Genomic DNA, 16,240 nt, shown 5'->3' on the forward strand with positions numbered 1-16,240 from the left:
GTTTTTTGTGGGCCAGAACGGTTTAGGTCTGCTGCAATAAGATACTGAAGCTCTTCAAAAGAGTCTACTTCAAGTTGAATTCAAGACCTCATATATACCTGAATCGAAAAAAATAAAAAGAGAAGCAGACAGCTGTTGGCCAGACAACCAGCCACTGATGTTTACAACTGTTTTACACAAGGGGAAATCTAAATTAGCACAGACATCTCAAGTATATTCTTACATCATTATTTTGTAGTAATGCACATCATTAGTATTGTGTCCTATGCCAAAACCTAATAAAAAGGCATGGTGGTAGGGTGCAATATTCGTTGATTACCATTGCTTCTGAGTAGTGTTATCTACCCTAATGCACAAGTCCCATTTCAGGAGCAAGATGTTTAGGCTGACAAACACAGCTTGGCTGAGCTATCTGTACCTCCTCAAAAGCTGCATCAGCCACAAGCTTACCTTCAAGTGCTTCATTTTGGTTGTTATCTTTGTATAGACCTTTTTAAGACAAAAGTACATGAAAAATGCATTATGAACTCTTGCCCACTGAAGCATGAGAGTCTTACTACTCTAGTTCAGCAAGATCACCTCCTAACCACCTAAGGATTTTTCAGAATTTCTAACCTACCAATTCTTGTGCCAAAATGCTCCAGTATCAGCAGGAGTTCTGCCATGCATAGGCAGTGAAAGACTGCTAAAACTAATGTAACTGATGTTGCCAAAGCAAGTATTACTTCCGCTAGAAAGGCCTCCTACAGTAGTGCTCACAGCAGTCTTAACACAGAACAGGCATTAGCATGACTGCTTATGCTCAGTTTAACCTAAAAACAAGACCTCGTGGTCACATTTAATAGAAGCGATAGCAATTTTGCTTCCAAATCCTGTACCCTGGAGGCTCTTCCTAAAGCATGCAAACAGAAAAGGCCTTTCCATTTGTTCTCTATTCATGCAGTCACTACATAAAGGGGAACAGACTCCCGGCTATTTTTGCGTTACAAACACATTAGACAAAGACTGTTTAGAAACAGCACTAAAAGCTCTGTAGGCATGGTATTGTTTCAGCATGCTCCGATACTGTCAGGTCATCACTATAGAAATATGCCCTTGCTTTTCAGTAGCCCTGCTGGCAAGTACAACTCGATAAAATACAGCAGACTGGAACAGTTAAGCTAGAAATACTACTGTCTAATAAAGTAAGTTTAGTACCGCATTTAGTTACTGTGCAAACCCAAAATAGGCTTTGCAGTAAACACAGCATTGATATGAAGATGACTGAAGAAATATCAAGACAACTCACATAAGTTAGCTAGCTGTCTAAAAGCCAGAGTTTTAACTTCAGTTTTAAAGCCATTATTTAATTTCAAGTGTCACCACAACTTCAACAGTTACTGATCTAGTGAAAAGCAGGGGGGTAGTAAAAGAAATGAATACTTAATATTTCTCTCAAAACTGAACAAATACCTTCACAGTCCACAAAACCTAAATGGAAAACAATTATTGCAGTTCTTGAGCTCTACTTCGGTCAACTTAAAAGAATTTTACTCTTATACCCTTTTCTACAGGCCACGAGCAGACAGTGGGGTCTGTAGCACTGAGCAGAAGGCTATGCATGCAACTGAACAGCAAGAGACTTCAGAAAGCGTGATTTATTGTACATGCCACCTAAGTCCTGAAAGACACCTGCTTTGACTCCACCTTCACTCAAACTACAAAGAATCACCAAAAACATTCAGTCTCTTCCTGTTCACCTGTCTCTCTGGACAGAGATCACCAACAGCAGAGGAGTAAGTAGAAAAGCAGAGTCACAAGGGAATACACACCACTGAATATGGGCCAACATGTACTCAACAAGTATGTGTGAAAGCAGCTTTCCTTGCATGAAGTCAGACTGCATTTAAGCTTTGGCTCCAGTGTCTGAGAGTTGCTTAAAATAGTAACTTTAACAAGAGGAAAAAGGTTTAATTCGCCTGCTGTGTTGCTACTGCTGATGTAAGAAACCCATCGTGATACAAAAAACCAAACCCAAAACAATTTCAGGACGTGAGAGAGCTCAGAACGCAGCAGGTAGAAGGGGACTAGAAGTCTCATCAGTTTCGTTTTTTTTTCATCCAGACATTTCATCTAGGCAAAACTCAATAGGTCAACTCTCCAGGGGCTCTGACCTCAGGAGCAGCCCACAAAGACCAAAGATGCAGCAACTTCAAATGCATTGGCACAATCTGGAAACGCAACATCAACATCAGGCATACAATAAAAAGTTACTTTTAGTGAAATTTAGTGGCTAAAAGAATCCTTCTATAGCTTTTTCATTGTGATAGATTAAAGTAGCAGCAACAGCTGCACTGCAGGAAAGTTAAGTTTTTGCTTGACAAGAAGTATGTAACACTGAGTATTTCTTTTCAGCTAAGAACAGCATCTACCTAGAACTGAAAAGAGTTCGAGGATTAGTTTAATACATGATTAGACTTGTACCATTCAGAATATAATAATACATCCTATCTTTGAAGAATTCCAAAATGCTTTTCTGCAGTCAGGCAAGCAATCTGTTCACATGACAACAGAAGAGATTTCCAAATGTAGTACAAACACTAGTACAAATGGCCAGTGTCTGAACTCTACCAAGAATAAATTGAACACACATAGGGGCAGTTTTACCTGAAGAGCAAGGGTACATTTTAGTGCCAAAGGAATGCTGGTGTACAGCGTTAAGCGCAGATGAAGGCACTTTTCAACAGCAGATCTTGGAATATCCACATCACAAGGGTCAATACTAATTTGCCAGTGATACCTGCTACTTGTATTTCAGCAGCAGGGACCCATTATGCACCAGTGAGAACCTCCCCATACATTCAAAAAGCGTTAACACTTTACATCGTGACTGTCTTCTACAGTACGTACTTACATGCCAAGCAAGCAAGGCATTTTGCTTCATTTAATGCAACATACAACTGAAATTAGAGAGGAATTCAGACTGCCTACCGTTTTCTTACCAGCAAGCATCCTGCAGACACTGATGAGACAGTCTGGGACTACAGATAAACAACAGTGTTTAACAAAGGACTTGTGGTGCTATCAGAAGCCTTGTTACAGTCCTTGGTGCTCAATTCATAGTGGTGGTCCTTCTGCCTTATGAAACTAGAAATTCCTTTTCACCCATTTACTTGAGTTTTAAGATTCTGCACAGTTCAAAAGTGAACACTTAAGACTTTTTGCTTATTACCTCCTCTAGCAGAATTTAACTTTTGCCTGTATGGAAGACAAGTGTCTGAACTGAGGGTTTTTTGGATATCAGAATGCATCTTTTGGGACCTTCCTAATAGATCAAGCCACCAAATTCTGTTCTGATGAGAAGCTTTTCAACAAGAACATTAAAAGCATACAAGTCGAATTTTGCCCTTCCTAACTGCTGCTCCGCTCATGACCTCCCAGTTAAGCCACATACCCAGGCTGAACTTGGAGTCCCGATTCAGATACAAGTCAAGACTTCTACCAGGATGCACCACCAGGCCTTGAATGTAAGAATATTACATAGAGCAACAATTACAACAGCAACTACAACGTACTTAGAAAACCTGGAGATAGTTACAAGTGTCCCTAAAGTTATTTCAGCACTTTTTTGCTTCCAGAAGTTCCAACTACTTTCACATCAACATTTACACACACACACACACACACACACGTACGTGAGGGATGTGAGTCACTTAACTAATGATTTCCTGCATACAGTGGAAGAAGTTTCAGTACAGTTACACAGTCATACATTCAGCATAAGCCGCTGATGTCAGAATAAATTCCCATATTAATAAGAAGCATCAAGGAATTTTATTTACATGAAAGCCACATCTATATAACCTTCTGGCTTTAAGCAAAATAAAGCAGTCTTCACTAAATATATTTGCCAAACTAGTGGCATTAATACTTTTCCCATCTCAGAAATATTGACCCAGGATTCAAACCCCTATCATCACAGCTCATCTGTATATTTGCATTTTTACAAGGAAACAGCCAAGTTTGTTTTGAAACTACAGTTTCAAACAAAGTCACCTCCGCCATCATTCAGGTAATCCCATAAATTAAACTTAGTAATAAAGAGCTATGGTTTAAGCAATTGGGCAAACTCAGGCAGCCAAAAAAAAATTTCAAGTCAAAGCCACCAGATAAGCTGGCACTTCTGCTCAACAGCATTTTCATGCTGTGCTGATCTGCTACATAACGAGTGTACAAACTACCATAATCACTCACACTGAATCAAGCCAACAGTGGAAGAGCTAGAGGTTGGAAACTTTAGTGATCCACTATCATTGTATTTCATATCCAAATTACAAGTAAAAGCCAGTGTTTCAAAGAAGCACAAAGAAAGCCTTTTCCCACAGCACATTGGAAGAAAGGAAGAAAATCCTGGCTGGGGTCTCTGTAGAAGCCTGACTACTATCTCACACTGTCTGCAGTGAGGGATGACTTTGGTTTATGACAACTGTTAGTAGACTTAAATTCCCAACTGTAGAATGCCTGATTACAATTACTGCCTTTAAGGGGCATAGAGCTGTGTACAGAGTGGCTGGAAGTTTGCAGGACATAAGTGTTTCATTTCTTACTGCACTTACAGTACAGAAACACTCCTATTAAACAGACACATAGTTAAGTTACATATATTGAACAAGTCCAGACAGGTATTAGTAGTTATCTTTCATAAAAGCAAACACACTTAATACCACAACTACAACTGAAAATTGCACATCATTTACCTTTTATTAAAAGGTCCAGAGCTACATATAACACAAAGCTTTTCAAATTGAACACAGCAGGGAAGAAAACAGTTCTCACACAGGCAGAACATACATTGCTACAGAAGGAATCACTGCTGCTGCAAAGTGTACACGCACGTAAACCACCAAGCTAAATCCAGCCTATACCACAAAGTTTTACAGCACTAAGTTTTGAAATAGTTTGTCAAAGTCTGAACGCAAAAAAAAAATTAGCTATTGCTCTACAAGTTCTCATAATCTCACTTACTTACACCAGAAAGCCTGGTGAAAGGGGAAACTTCCTTCTACGTCCTCACGCTAAGACTTCCAGAAGTGTTAGTGTCATCTTCCCGTCCACCTAGCTTTTGCAATAGCACTGCATTATTTAGAAGTGGTACTAGGGAATCAGCAATTTTGCCTGACTTGTCCAAAATTAAAACACATTGGTACTTACCCTTTTTCTTTTTGCTCCCACAAAGCACTTCACTTTTAACAGTGCCTCTCTCCCAAAAAAAGTTAAAAAGCTCAAGATGCTCAGAACATATTAAATGAAAATGCACACCAGTGACCTACCCTCCCCCACCCTCTGCACCTCCATTTCTTGTTGTATATTGCTTAGTTTTGAGCAAGCTATTCCACACTACCTCTTAATTTGGAAAACTTCCTATGAAGGTTCACAAATTCCGACACTCTTTCAGAGAATCCTTGATGACTACCAAAAAGGTGGCAGAAGTTCCATGACTTACAACTGTTTTATCCTCTCCTTCAGTTTAATTTTCTATAAGCCCTAATGTACAAGTGTTTATCTGCTGACACAGCGCCTTGCACTGTGGTACACTGATGCTCCCTGTGGAGACATCTTCAAATCCAAAGGCCCTGAGAAATCCAGAAGCTGAACAGAGGCAATAAGAAAATCCAAGAGCAATACAGGACTGCAGTTCAAGAGAAACTCCAATATACATAAGCAAGTGAGTAAATAAATCACCACTCATAGTCCACACAAGGCATTCTTACTGAGACATTACAAGCTCAAGTCACCTTTGCCTTCATTCCCACCAGGCTGAGGGAAGAAAGCCAATCCAGAGGATGGAGAGAGCACAGCCAAACCCTATCACCCTTTCAAAAAAGTCTGAGAGATCAAAGCTTTCTTACTAAGCAGCAGCAAGTTATTATAATGTGAATTTCATTTCCAAGTGACACTAAGGAGCTAAGATCCCTAATCAGGTAATGCAAACATATCTACTTTCCCACTACACTACCTGTATTTTGTCCTATCGCTCACACACCAATACCCCTCATGACTGAAGTTGCCCTTGTCATCAGGCAAAGCTACAAAAAGCTATTAAAAAAAAAAAGCTTTCATAGCTACCAGCGGATGGCTTCCAGACAGCAAGCTGGACACAACAGCTCTCAGGTGTTGGTAACAACACTATCGGAGCAAGTTCTTGGTAGCAGTGTCACACACTACTTTCTCATAAGATTAAGCCACATCAAAATAGAATCCCTTCAGGAAAATCTAAACTACAGATTCTGCCAACCCCTCTATTCCCTGCTTTCCTTTCCATTAAGCAGGAAAAACGCAAGTAGTCTATCGACAGAAAACAGTCAAACTCAGTCCATAATTAGTGAAGGAAAAATAAAAGTAACGTGAGAAAACATCCAATGTTGCTGCCCACACAGAAAACCCAACACTAAGAAAATCTGTCATTTTCACTGCTCCTGAACCATAGACTTTCCCAGACAAGTATATAATAATTTGAGGTTGAGGAGGAAAATCCTGTATAGGTAAGTTGTACAACCCCAAACAGCAGCATCCTTCCAGGGGATATTCTTAGAACTGCCCTTGATAATACACACAATAGACCAGCTCACAGAAATCATCATTTCAGTAGGATATAAAATTCCTCTCTTTTCATAAAGGCAGCCATTGTGTAAACCATTCTTTCAACAATAACTCAAACATCTGCATTAACAAACAGAAGCCTGCTAAATAACACTCCTCCTTAGTCATGGCAAGAGCCATCTGTTCACCTAGCTAACCCACAGCAAGTATGGCAAGCACTACCACAACTTGCTTATGTTATGTATCCACACACTCCATGTTTCAGTGTACATTATTTGTGTTTCCAAACTGCAATAACACAGCATTAATCATACCAGCATTAGTCTTAAATACACATGCTTACAATGAAAGGCTCCAAATGCCAAAGAAAATTCCCTGCTAGTCTTCAATTAAAGACAAGTAGACCATAGCCTTGTATGCATGGGGATGACAGTTTGTAAACTCTGTATTTATTCTTGTCCTGTTAGACTTACAGAATAGGAAGGGAGGAAAAGTATTATTCTTTTTTATACTCTAGTCACTTACAGCTAGATGCTACTTTTCATGAGAATACTCTATGAGAGTTTCTATAGTGGATTCTGTCCAAGCCTCAGATAAAATTTTCATGGATTAGCCCCTGTGTCCAGAAGTACTAGATTAGGTCTTGTGATTCCAAAATTTAGTGGCCCTATTGAAGGGGGCCCTCCTGAGATGAAGCCCTTTTTATGGATCTTACCCACGCAGCTGTACGAGCTCCCTGCTCTCACTACTGTGGATACAAGCAGCTTGCCCCTTGCTGGATACCTCCCTTCCCGCCCCTCCCCTGTACCGCTAGCCAGACCCTGGTGCCCACGGCGGCCAAACCCGGCTGCCTCGGCAGAGACACAACTTACCGCGCTGAACCCCGGCGCGGGCAGGGACGGGAGGCTGGGAGAGGGACCAGGGCCCTCCCTGCCCACGGCTGCCGGGCGTGCAGGCTGCCGCCTGGAAGGGGAGAAGCGGGGATTGCTCCGTACCTGACCCAGTTGTCGCGGAACTTGCTCTGCTGAGGCTGGTTCAAGTAAATGGTGCGGGCTGGTGCCTCGTCCAGATCCGCCGAGGACGTGGCTCCGGACATCTCATCATCCGCCTTCTTGTAGCCCGAGGGGGAACAGACAGGTCCTGCAGGGAGAGCGCAGAGGGGCGGCGGTCAGCGAGGGGCCGCACCCGCCAGAGCCGGGCCGGCAGCTCCCGGGGCCGCGGCAGCTCCCGGCGGGGCCGCGCCGCGGGAAGGAAGGGCCAGGGGCGGGCGGCGACTGCGAGCGCGCCCTCCCCGCGGTGTGCCACGGCGGAGGCTGATAAATAATGGACGACCGGGGAGGGGGCGGCGGGGTCCGCCCGGGGCCAGCTGGCAGCGGGAAGCGCGCCGGGGCCCGCGCCCCCCGCCCCGCCCCAGGGCCGCGGGGAGGGGCGCAGACCCCGCGCCGCCCCCGCCGCGCCCGCCCCCGGGCCCCGCCGCCGCGGCGGCAGCAGCGCCACGGCCCGGCCCGGGCCAGCCGGCACCGGCGCAGCGCAGCTCCAGAGCCGGGAGCCGAGGGGCTGGCGGTCGGTGGCGTCGTCCCCCGCAGCCTCCCAGCGCCGCAGGCCCCGGTGTGGGTCAGCCCGGGAGGAGAGGGAGGGCCCGCGGGCGGGCACCCACCGCTCCAGGCCCGTTTCGAGGGGCTCTCTACCCCCCCGAGCCCCGATCCACATGCAAGGAACCGCGCACCCCCGCCTCACCTGCCTGATGCCCAAGGGGGCTGCCAGTCGGCTCAGCGCGGCTGGGGCCGGGGCCGGCCGGAGGGAGCTTGCACTCAAAGACTCAGTTTTAGACTGAATTGAGTAAAAAACTTTTTGCTTTACACCTGCAGCTTCAAAGCTGAAATCTTTGACTTAAAGTAATTTTCAGCTCCGACTGCTCTGGAGTGAGTTGAGCCCTATGAAGCATTATTTGGCTTTGCATTTAAAGAACACTAAAATACAAGTGAGAGGAGCTAGCTCTTTCCTCTGTCAACCCTCAAAAATATGACTCAAGCTGTTGGAGACAGATTTATTGCTTTCCTCCTCCATTCTGAGCCACAGAGATATCTAACTGTACTTCAGCTGTAAATAGGTAAGAATATCAGTTTATGAAATAAGCGATGGATTTACAAGCTAGCACAGGTGGCTCTAGACAGGAATAAGACTACTTGTTCCATAAGAATCTAGTATAGGTCTTATTTTAGGGTTATTTGAAAAGTCCATTCAAAGATGACAGTAGTTGCTTCTCAATGTTAAGCCAAATGCAGAAGGTATTGACAATTTCTGTACAAAGCAAAGATCATACTGCAACAAACTGATCTGTCCAGACAGCGGCCAAAAAGGACCCTTTCAGTGAATGGAGAAGGGCCCCCTGAAATGACATCCTTCTGAACTACAGCTTGAGGGGAAAACTTCCGTCCTCACACAATCTTAATATATTGAACACTTGAGTTCTCGCACATTACCAGTACTTGCCTTTAAATAGAACATAGGTCTACGCTAACATCCTCCTCTTTCATCCCAGACTTTCCAAATGATGGATTCTTTATTGCTAGTGCAAACAGACTGTAGACGTTAGCCACTGGAGGGCAACATTACCCATTCATCTTACAATACAGTCTAGTAGACAAAACACTTCACAATGCTCGTAGCTACCCAATAAAGCTAACGTAGTTAAAAAACTAATATGCTTTCAACAGCACTGGCTCTTGCCCAAGGCAAGTGTTGCCCATTGCAAAGTCATACTTTGCCAACATTAGGCTGAACTTCTGAGGCTAACTAATTGATTTTTCTTTCGTTTCAGTTGACACCAATTCAGACAGCAAAAAATACACCAAGTTGATAGTATTTACTTTGTTAAAAAGGACATAAATTGAAGAAGAGAAATATGTAGGACTCTACATTATGCAAGACTACATCATTATAATACTGTATTAGGTTACTCAGCCTGAAGAAGCTTGCCACAACACAGAGGACTGCTCAACCTTGCTGAGTGAGTACTTTCCCCTTCAGATAACAGAGCTAAGAGCACTACTGGACACTTGCTGTTCTTTCCCATTGATTTCTTGTTGTGTAACTGCAAAGGAGATCAAACAGCACTCTTAAGAGCATTAAGGGCAAGGAAGCAGCTTTCATCTGTTTTCCTAAGTCAAGCTCCAGAACAGCAGTGCAATTATTCTAGAACAAACATGCTGTAGAAATTGTTGGTTTTCAGACCTTATTTGTTTCACTTTTTCATGACTCCCTCTGATGCTTGAAATCCTTCTGCTGACTAGTTCCCTTCACTGCAAAGTATCATGAAGCTGTCCCACAACTTCAAGGATTAACTGAATCTATACAGCTGGTAAAGTTCAGAGGTATTTAGGTATACTTAATGCACTATGCTCTTGGCTGCTCTCTCCAAGATACTGTCCTTGGGGCACCTAGCATTTGCCTTATTCTTTAGATACACTGAAATATTTTTCCAAAGCAGACTTGTGTGTAGAAACAGCTGTACTAAGAGGGTTTTCATTTTTCAAAGTGGCTCAAGTCAGCTGCTTCAACTCTTAGTGGAATAAGCCTTATTTTGGAAGATTATGCAGTAATCCTGCCCATCAGAATGCCTTCCACCTCCCTCCCTGTCACTAAGCAGATGACACCCAGAAGCCTGCAGACACAGTGACCTATGCTACTGGCCATAGATGCTCTCCTTCCCTGCACTTAGAAAGGTTAAGGAGCCCTGAGCTCCTGAGTGGCTCCTGGTGAGCAGCAGTCCCAGAGGCTACGCCACCTTCAGAAGGCATCCCCTTCAAGGAGAGCTGACCACATGCAGACCATCACTTGAGCCACATGAAAGCAACTTCACCTCTGCTCCTTGTTTCAGAAAAGCTATGGATAAATACAGCGCAGGTCTGACCACCTCCAACAGTGGTGGAACTTAAGTCTGAGCAGCTTTTATTCAGTAATGTTTACTTCCCTGGATCCAAAGGGATTGGACTCATTGACTTCACTTCAGGGCACACCAACTCTTCATCTGGGAAGGCTTCTCTCCCACAAGACCTGCATCTTGTCTGTTATTTGACTGAGGACTTGCAACACTGGTACACAATTCATCTTGGATAAAACTACTCGTGCTTCAAGGAGCACATTAATGGCAGACCATTGTACCTCATAGCCTGTTCATTTAGTATGTTTAGCTGCATCAGATTTTGCATCTTCTAACTACATTAATCTTAAGCCTACTTGCATCCTGTATATAGTTGAATGTAAATTCATTGCAGGTGAGATGTTTAGAAGTCAAGGCAATTTGATAAAAGGAAGCTGATTCTACAAGAATAACCTAGCATTGTTTTGGTGTGCTAGTGGGGTAGCTCTCCGCACTTACTGAACATGTCATTTGGCTCACCTCATATCTCCTGAGCTCTGCTCTTGGTCTTCCTAGTCCTCCTCCCAATATTTCCACCCACACACACACCTCCCCAAGAGATCATGAAAATCCATCACCAGTGCCACCACCTCCTCTGCTCTCAGCTTGGTAACCTGTACTTCAGGGAGAAGTGAAAGCAGAATTTTTGCACTGGCCAAGAGTTGCCAGGAACAGAATCAAAACATGTCATTAAGTAATTATGCCCACTCATCTTCAGGAAATAAACCTTTAAAAGTCTCAATTGACTACAGCAGAGTAAAAAACATCGAAAAAGTAAACAAAAGGGCCTGACAAAAAAAAAAACACACCTCATAGATAGACTTGCTTGCAAGTATCCCCTAGGTATTCTGTGAGAGTACTCAAGACCTAGTAGAGCAGTGTGATTATTGTAGTAAAACACTATAATTACTACCTGGTTTATGGAATTTACATCTTTACGGATTTTAAACAGTGTCCAATACATCTGGCTTCAACTCTGAGGCAGGAGACTACTGCAGGAATCTGTTTCCCACTATGCTTTACAAGTTCCATGAGTCAGCCTTGAGTTATAAACTCCGTTTTATGAAGCCAATTTTTTTTCTTCAAGGCTCTTAATTTACACTATTTAAACAAGTTTATTTTCTAATAAAGACGGGATTAAAGCTTGACAAAAATACCAAAAGATTCTATAGCTTTCTGTCATCGTTAAGAGAAACCAGGCTTGATGCTCTGACAAATTCACATGGCATTTGTTATCACCTGAAAAGCAATGAATTATAATTTAATACTCTTAGTTCACTGGGCCTGCAAAGATGACATTTTCCATGTGTATCCATCTCCTTAACGTCTGCTTAGTAATAATCATAGCTTCCCTATGATTAAGTAAATAAAGTGTTGTGAATTCTGTAGTGTTTTTAAAGATGAGTCACTTGGGATGCTTGCCAACTATCAGAAGTCACAAGAGAACTCTTAATGTAATTGTATCACTTCTCTCAAGTAGATTAGCCAGCTACCACTTCTGTCTGTCTTGGTGAGGTGCTTGATTGCACTAACATGTGTTCCATTTTTAAGAACAAGTGATAACTGAGCAGTTAAGGACCTCACCAAGACAGACAGAACTACAAGCTATGACAAACAGCAGATTTGTAATGGAGAAGTTCACCAGACAGGCTTTATCTTGTCAAGTTTAGAATCTAAAGCAATACTAAGCGTCACAGCCAAGAATCATCCTACCAATTTTGCTTGCTGTTGCAGGACTAGGATCTAGAAGAAAGGACACTGAGCTAAAGAAGCCAATCTCACTTGAGCAGAGTTGGACTACAATCTCCAGGTCCTTTCTAACCTCAACTACTCAACAATTCTAAGCTTAGTGACAAGTTTAAATAGCCATACAGAGTTCCTCATGTCCCCCCAACTGTATTAAGAGGCAGTTGTCTATTAACAGACATTTGAAAGACAGCTTTCCTCAGAGCAAAAGACCGCCTTACCAGAAGCCTCCAAACTGTCATTTACAGAAGACATGGTGTTATTGTTATAGGCTTAGCCTCAAAGAAAGAGCAAACTGAACATCTGAAAAGTTAAGACCATATTTATAGAAAGGTGGCAGATGAGTTCGGACTTTTGTCTGCACTGAAATACAAACTTTGCTCTTAACAAGCCACCCCAGACTCGGTGGCTCACCATCACTTTCTGGGGATCACATCTTTTTCACAGGATTACTTCCACAAATCAAGTACCAAAGATGACACCAAATGAGGAGTTCTGCAGTTCAGATTTGTCAAGAAGTTTATATAAACAGTGACTTGGAAGCTTGGGTGAGTTGGTTTTACCTGAAATATTCTGTCTTGCACTGTTTCATTAGCTGCCTTCACCATTCCGCAGAAACGCACTTGAAAGTGAATCTAAAAGTGCATAAAGGTAAGAGTTCAAACAGGCAGAGCACAGCATGCTCTCACAGGCAATGCAGGGGCATGAACTCAGCTACCAGGTCTTCCAGGAAAGCTTTGTTCCCACCAGGACTGGGATACTTTAACCTTGAGCTACAACCAGTTCATGTGAAAAGTTGAACAGCATTAAGGTTTTATTTTTTGGATTTTAGAAAACTTCTGCAGTGATTATCAGTGTAATATTGTAATTGTAAAAGGCAAGTGTTCCAACATCTTCAGTCCAAAGAAAGGAAATTGTGGAATAATTCACACTGGGGCTTTTATTTTCTAGCTCTTCTGTTAAGAATACTTTTAAACATGCTGCCTTCTTTGTAGATATACATCCTGCAAAGTAAGATGCCCTTGCATCATCTGCATGCAAGTACCAGGGTTCATAATAGCAACAGCCTTGAAGTTGCAAAACACCTCTTGCTCCTCAAGAATTAGGCCAGAACCGCTCTGCTTGAAGTTGTTTGAGATACAACGGCCCTTTCATTTGCTAAAGGAGAAGCAAACATGGCACAGTCTTCCTGCCCAGATGACATTTGTGCTGTATCTTCAGAGTAAAGCAAGTTGCATCAAGAAAATAAGCTATTTTCTAAAAAAAAAAAAAAAAGAAAGAATTGCTATATATATTTAGTAGGTAGTTTTTTAAGATCTCTTTTACTTCAAGCTGTTTTCAGGTTTTGTAAACATGGATGTTTAGAAACTTAAAGCTTTCAGCAGCTAGAGTTAAGAAGTCTGTTATTCAATTACTTTGATCATGGAAACACAAACTATCTTGTCAATTTTAATAGGCAGTTATAAAGCAGAGGGGAAGAGGATACCTTTCCTCAGCTTTCCCAAGGGAGTTCCTTGGGGTTTGAGGCCAACCAGAAATTCTGTAGAGGCCATTTACTAAAAGCAATCTTTTGTGTGTCATAGTAACAAGTATAAGATTTCCACAACAATGCAAATGGCGAGTAGGAAAAAGGAGCAGAGTAAAGTGCTGTATATGTTTGCCTAGGACTTCACTAGCACTGAGCTTCTGCTCTAGTGATGTCTAATCAGGTTAGAGGGCAAAGAGTTACTTGAAGAGTGAACCGTGTCAGTTTTACTAACATGAGGGCTAAGCATAAGCAGGTAAAAGTCTTTTTAGACTTGAATACTAATATTCAGTGCTCCAGTCTAGAATAACAAGGAGGCCATGACAAATTCTAAGGCCAGAAGATGGTTGCTACCTACATCCTTCACAGTATCATCAGGAAATCCTTGTGACACTAGAAGCAAGAGCTATCCCTCCATCTCCATCATTCCAGGCATTAGGAACCTTGCAACAGACCTTTTACACAAGGATGAAATGCTTGCCACCATGCAACACTAACAAAGTTGACAACAAGTTAGTACAATTAGATGTCTGCATTAGCAGTTCAGTAATTGGGTGACTAGTCAGATCAAGACCATCCAGTTACCTGCTTGACCAGTAAGACACAAGTTCTGACACTAACTGGTAGGTACATTCTCCAAATGCCTGTAATTTTGGGAGTTTTTTTGGGGGGTGGGTGTTGGTGTTTTGTGTGGGGTTTTTTTCCTTAAGTAGTTGCATGTTCCGGCAGAACTACCAGAATACCGACTGAGCAAAACATTAGAAAGTTCTTCCACGAGTTCTTATTCTCCAAAGTTAACCTGAATTTATGTCTGTCAACTGCTAAAGCCATAGTGCAAAACCTTGTGTTCTGGTCAAGCAACTTGAGATTGCTATGGAACAGTCCTACTACAAGTCAAACTTGGGACAGTGGGACTTCAAGCTCTCAGATAACTCCTCTGTTCAAGTCAGAACACACAAAAAAATACATCCATTCCTTTGCAGCAGATGTTTTAGAGATGCACAGCAAGAAATAAAAGCTATTTTGTGCACAGCAGAAGCTCAGATTTGAAGACAGGAATTTTTCTGTGTTAGATACAGACCAATAAAGAAACAGACTCAGATGAAGGCAGTAGCCCCCAAAAGGATATGAAGAATAAATAAAGCTTCAGAAGCATGATGAGAGGACTGAGCAAATAAAGCTTATTTTCTGAATTCCAAGACGCAAGGAGGAAGTTGTCGTCAATCAAGCTAACCCAGATATTACAAAGGAAATTAAACAGACACAGGTCTGTAACATTTCTTCTTTTCATAGCTACACAATGTGTGTAGGTTATAAAAAAAAACAAGACTAAGAAGTGTATTGTTGGACAGGAAAGTTAACCAATGTGATAATGCTCATGGATTTCAGAAGTTGCTTTAAAACTCAAGAGCAGTTGCCTCTAAGAGTAGACAGTGAATGGTTCTTCAAGAGAAGCCACCATGCAAGAGGAGCTTCTATTGAGCTTCTCTCTATGATACAAGCTGTCATGCTGGAAAGAGGTCACTTGTCAATCTACTGTGAGACCAATTCTGTGGATAATTTCATTTAATCAGTCAAAACCACAAGACAGGTGAGTGGTTACTAGTTTGGGCTTCCTTACTTTGAATACTGGAGAGGTACATGAGCTTACAAGCATCAGTCTTGATAACATTTATATGTTTCTGAAGGCTGGATTAATGTAAGAGTCCTACAGTACAAACACCTAACAGTGCACTTCAGGGATCAGTGCAAGAAGTGCTGCTATAAACTGGGAGGTCAGCTAAGCCAAAACAAAAGCTTGACCCCACTGGTCAATCCAAGGAGGACTGATTTGCCAGCAAGATGTAGCCACAGGAGAACTGCAGCTTCATGATAGATGCAGAGATACTCATAGTATAGGTGGATCAGTGGTTAACAGATGATTGATCAATCATGTTAGTAGACACAGCATCAGCAGCTCTCACTTACAGTACAGCTGCACACATTTGCAAATGACTTCTAGCTGATACAAAAGCAACTATTGAAATTACAGAAATGAGAACAAGAACACCATTTGCTTGGCCCTGTTGATGTAAGCCTTAACAGGAATAGTATACACCTTGTGAAGTTAAGTCACTTCTTTCTTATGTTTATCCCTGATTTACACTAAATTTGACACTGAAAAAGGTCTTTCTGAATAATCTTGAACTACAAACTAGAAGGTTCTTAACTGCAAGAAGTTCAAAGCACAAAACACAGCTTGTTTTGAAGAGCAGCCTTGATCAGATTGAGAATGGAATTGCATGCTGCAAGCAGAAACAGCTGGAGCCTGGATTTTGATGCATATGCCCAAATTCATTTGGATGAAGCAGCTAAATGTTGTCACTAATGACCAGAACAGATTCCTAGCAAAACGCTAGAGACTTCAGAGAACTAAAAAGCAGCAACCAGGATTATGCTACTGCAGGAGCAGAGTATACAGTTTAGCA

The 16,240-nt window shown here is 42.3% G+C and overlaps 1 protein-coding gene across 3 annotated transcripts in view; it reads right to left on the reverse strand.

Annotated features, from left to right (window-relative positions):
• Positions 1-16,240, reverse strand: part of ATP8A2 (ATPase phospholipid transporting 8A2) — a 340,483-nt gene that overhangs the window by 290,334 nt on the left and 33,909 nt on the right. For 2 of the 3 annotated variants that reach the window (XM_086481834.1, XM_086481835.1), the window contains exon 2: positions 7,575-7,719. In XM_086481834.1, the coding sequence (XP_086337960.1) occupies positions 7,575-7,719 (145 nt within the window). Of the gene's footprint in view, positions 1-7,574; positions 7,720-16,240 lie in introns of those variants that run through there. The other variant, XM_086481836.1, reaches the window with a different exon arrangement.

Source organism: Leptosomus discolor, chromosome 1 (genome assembly GCF_034619465.1).
Source record: "Leptosomus discolor isolate bLepDis1 chromosome 1, bLepDis1.hap2, whole genome shotgun sequence".
In the NCBI taxonomy this organism is placed as follows: Eukaryota; Metazoa; Chordata; class Aves; order Leptosomiformes; family Leptosomidae; genus Leptosomus; species Leptosomus discolor.